Here is a 4,036-nt window from a genome sequence, read left to right on the forward strand (position 1 = left end):
CCCCCCGCCCCCAGCCCCATTTTGAAATAAAGCAGTTGAAATACTTCTAGTTTTCTAGTTTTAATTCTTCCTCAAAGAACCCCAAGGTTCCCAGAGCCTCCTTCCTATTTAGCTGTTTCCGACCCCAAAATCCTCTTGGAAAATGACTGAATAGTCCAGTTGCTTTCAGCTCACCGCGACCCCATGAGGGCAGAGTCGAACAGCCCCTTAGGGTTTCAGCGTGCATCTTTATGGGAACAGACAGCCTCATCTTTCTCCCAAGGAGTGAGTGGCTGGTGGATTTGAACCGCCAGCCTTGCAGTTAGCTGCCCAACTCTTAATCCACTGCACTGTCCTGAGGCCCTTCGTCCCTCTTTAAAGCAGACAAACAAACTCACTGCCCTCAAGTCAACGTGGACTCATAGCAACATTACACGGGGTTTCCAAAGCTTTGTAAATCGCTATGAGAACAGACCCCACACGCATATCCCCATTCCCTCGGTCCAAGGAATTGTCGGACTCAAGAGTGTTTCTGTGATTTATGTTTATTTAGGGAATGGCGGCGGGGAGAAGTCTGAATCTCTTGAGAGATATTCTCTGAATCTGTGTCTGAGTGAGAGTAAGAGTGGGGTGTGGGCTGGGTACCAGGGATGAGTGGATACAGACATAGGTGGTTGTAGTCTGTGTGGCATGCGTTCATTTGTAATACGGCCTCTGTGTTTGAAGATCGCTGTAGACATCTGCCTTCTGTCCCTGAAGCTCCTAAAGAGATGCAGGCAATAGAGGGTCAGGCCAGAGACCATCCGTGGCAGTGGAGCATCAAACACACTTCGAGCAAACTCATCATTACTGCCTGGCCCTGCTCTCTGCCTGGAATACTAGTCCCATAGAACTTCCAGGGGGGCTCCAGCAAGTCTCAGGTCTCGTGATGCCTCCCAAACGGACCCATTTGATTTACCTCCAGTCTGCTGAAGGCCTAAGCTCTTCTGTGCGATCTCCAGTGTCTGGCATATAGTAAATGTTCAACAAACCCAACAGAATCAATCAGGAATCAATCAAAGCAATGCTTTGTGCTAAAGTTTCATTCTGATTGGGAAGTACCCTCAATCTTCTGGACTAGGATTCAGCTCAAGATTCTTCCTTACTCTTTGTATAAAGAGATTTAAAACACACAAAAAACAACCGAGGGGTAAACAAGCAACCTAGTAGCAGATAGGAAATAAAACACAGAACTGGGGTCACGATTGAGAGGCGGGTCTGTGGTCCCATTGGGCCAAGCCTCAGACGCGCCTTAGACACAGATGTTGGCATGGACATGCATTTTTGTCACGTGACTTCCCTCACCTTCTGAGAATAATCCATGACGCACCACCAACAAAGGGCTCAGAACAAGTGGGGACAGAGGGTTCCCAAGAAAGGGTTCAAGGTTACTTGGACCCTCCCAAGGTGAGATGCTTGCTTTTGTGTTGTTAGCCTGGATTTGTCTGACCAACCTCTAGCTTTCGCCACCTTCTCAGAGGGAGTCCCTAAAAAGCTTGAGAACCCTGATCTTCAGTTACCAAACCAGGCTAAATTAGAGCTTATGACCCAATGAGAGCTTCTCCCCTAAATCAGCCAGTCCTGGGGCCACCCCACTCCCTGGACCATGGCCACTTGGGAAATGCCTTTTTCCAGAATGCTTCAGTGCCTGCCTCCAAGTACACTTGAACGTGTCTTGGCAACAGCAATCAGGAGAGGGTGAGCCCAGACATCCATTTGTCCTCACCTGGTAAGGGGATTCCATCTCTGTCATGCGCTGTTTCCCAGCCCCTGCTGGGAGAAGGGGTGGGGAGAGGATGAGGTGGGTGGACAGGGTGCTGAATGGAGACACTTTTCTTCCTGTCCCCCGCTCCTGTCCCCAGCAACCATTTCTTTGATGGGTTGTGACCAGGAACTGTATTGCCTGGCATGTCCTCAGACTGTCCCAGGCCATGTCCCACCAGCCCTACTTACTTTCTGCAGCCCCTCGTTTCTGGGAGACCAGCCGGCCCAGAGAGTACACGGCCAGGGCAATGAGGAGGGTCAGCACCAGGTCCCCCAGCACGATCCCAGCCAGCACACCAGGGCCAATGGCAGGACACTTGCAATCTGAGGTTGCGGCACAGGGGTTAGGGGTGGATGTGTGTGTCAGTGGAGGCTGGGAATTTGGGCACAGCGTGGGGTGGGGCTGGGAGGCAGTTAGAAGGGGGAGGGGAGGCCATTAGCAGAGGGAGCTTTGCTGCTATTGGGGAAGGAACAGAAATGGGGAGGTCTTTGGGAGGTGGGAGAGGGTCTAGATGCCTACCGCTCTGGGCCTGGGCAGGGCTGACACCTGAGAGGAGAAAAAGATGGTAAAGTGAGGTATGAGCCTGGGATGGGAAGAGCGGTCACAGAGGAGGGGGAGAGCAGCTTCTAGTGGGGGGTCTGGTGGGCTCCGAGAGGCCGCTGGATTGGGCTATGTAGCAGCCATTGGCCATGACCTCTACCCGGACTCGTCTTATTGCCCCGCCACCCCCCAGCCCTGCTTCCACCCTCGGCCAAGTGCTATGGTCTCCGTTTCCGGAAGAGACTGTCTGCTTCTGTCCCAACCCTCCTCTTGGGCTTCTCCTTTCTAGTCTTCTCCCTGCCTTGCGCTGAGCCGAGCCTGAGGCCCAGGAAGCAGGCGCAGAAGACCCCAACTCACCACCCAAGGTCAGAAGGAGAGGCAGCAAGAGGAGGGGACCGGAGGGTCTGATGGCCCCCATGATGCAGAGGACGCCGCCGGACACTACAGTCTCAGGCCAGTGGGGTGTGGCTTAGTATCCAACCCAGTAAGGAGGAAGTCTGAGGTGGGTGGGGGTAGATGGGAGGAGGGAGGGAGACGGAAGGAGAGTCAGAGAGAAGTAGCAACTGTAGGAATCAGGCCCAGACCCTCAGGGACCATGCTGTAGCCGCTGAAGGCTGGGCATGGAAGGCAAGTGGCAAAAGCGTATCCCCAGCTCTGGACTTTCCTCCCTGATCGGAGCAGCGGCACACGAAGGGCAGTGGCTGGCTGGCTGACTGAAGCCAATGCTGCCTCTGCCAGGGTGGCCCAGGCCCTCCATCTCCCTGGGCTTCTGCTGTCAAGTGGGAAATCAAATAGCATCTGTTTCCGAGGGTTTCGGGGGGTAGGGGGGACTCAATGAGTCAATGTTTCTAGAACAAGGTCTGGCAGTGGCCACAGAGGCTGCCTATGGTCATGGTGATGTGATCACCAGAACCTCTTGATGTTCTCAGCCTATTAAGAGAGAGCTCTGTCAATGTATAAGGGAGTGTAGAGATTATGTGTTGGGCTGCTAACCGCAAGGTCAGCAGTTCGAAACCACCCATGGCTCCGAGGGAGAGAGTTTAGGCGTTTGACTCCCCTAAAGAGCTACAGTCTCAGAAACCCACCAGGGGCAGTTCTGCCCTGTCCTCTGGGGGTGCTATGGGTCAGAGCACTCGCTGGCAGTGAGGTAGCCATGCAGTACTGACAATATTAGGAAAACAACCGAAGCTTAGGGGAGTGGAGATAGAGCTGTCAAGATGTGGACACCCAGGTGTTTACACTACCTCACACCCTTCTGAAGCAATGACTTATCATTCCTGAGATGTAAAGACACTTGATTTAAAGCAAAGAAAGGCGAGAATAGAGCCCCCCCCCCCCAAAATGGTTTCTTGACTCGCAAGCAGAAAAGACAAAGACTTACAAACAAGCCAGGCAGAAGATGAGGGAGGGAGAGCCACGGGCGGACATCTGTGAAGACAGGAGAGACATGGATAGCGACCCCAAGACACACAGCTCTGAAAGAGGTCTTTGTGGGGTGGGGAGTGGGGAACCATGCTGTGACCACTGGGCCAAGCTGGGTCATTCCCCAGAAGGAGCAAGTGACCGGAAGTCAAGACTAAGAAAGGCCGCCCAGGAAGAAACCGGGATTTGGAGCCCCCCCAGCAGGCTGAGCTGAAACTGGAGAAGGAGGAAGCTGAGGTTAGGGTGCTGGGGGGATGGGCCAGATACAGGAAGTCCCCCTCCCTGTCCACT

At 53.6% G+C, this 4,036-nt stretch overlaps 1 protein-coding gene across 2 annotated transcripts; it reads right to left on the minus strand.

The window, feature by feature from the left end:
* Positions 1-506: 506 nt before the first annotated feature.
* On the minus strand, positions 507-3,770 carry LOC101660836 (transmembrane immune signaling adaptor TYROBP). 2 transcript variants are annotated; one of them, XM_004715806.2, is made up of 6 exons: positions 3,705-3,770; positions 2,681-2,820; positions 2,303-2,329; positions 1,972-2,106; positions 1,745-1,788; positions 507-741 (listed from the first exon to the last, which is right to left on the minus strand). In XM_004715806.2, exons 2-6 carry the CDS (start codon positions 2,739-2,741, stop codon positions 676-678), a joined length of 333 nt encoding a protein of 110 aa, XP_004715863.1. In that variant the 5' UTR covers positions 2,742-2,820; positions 3,705-3,770; the 3' UTR covers positions 507-675. The 2 variants fall into 2 exon arrangements, with proteins under 2 accessions (XP_004715863.1, XP_004715862.1); XM_004715805.2 differs by lacking the exon at positions 3,705-3,770 and having other exon boundaries at positions 1,745-1,791; positions 2,681-2,765.
* Positions 3,771-4,036: the final 266 nt, after the last annotated feature.

The sequence above is a fragment of the Echinops telfairi genome, unplaced genomic scaffold, assembly GCF_000313985.2.
Source record: "Echinops telfairi isolate 266 unplaced genomic scaffold, ASM31398v2 ScPeMD7_655;HRSCAF=1070, whole genome shotgun sequence".
NCBI classification, from domain to species: domain Eukaryota; kingdom Metazoa; phylum Chordata; class Mammalia; order Afrosoricida; family Tenrecidae; genus Echinops; species Echinops telfairi.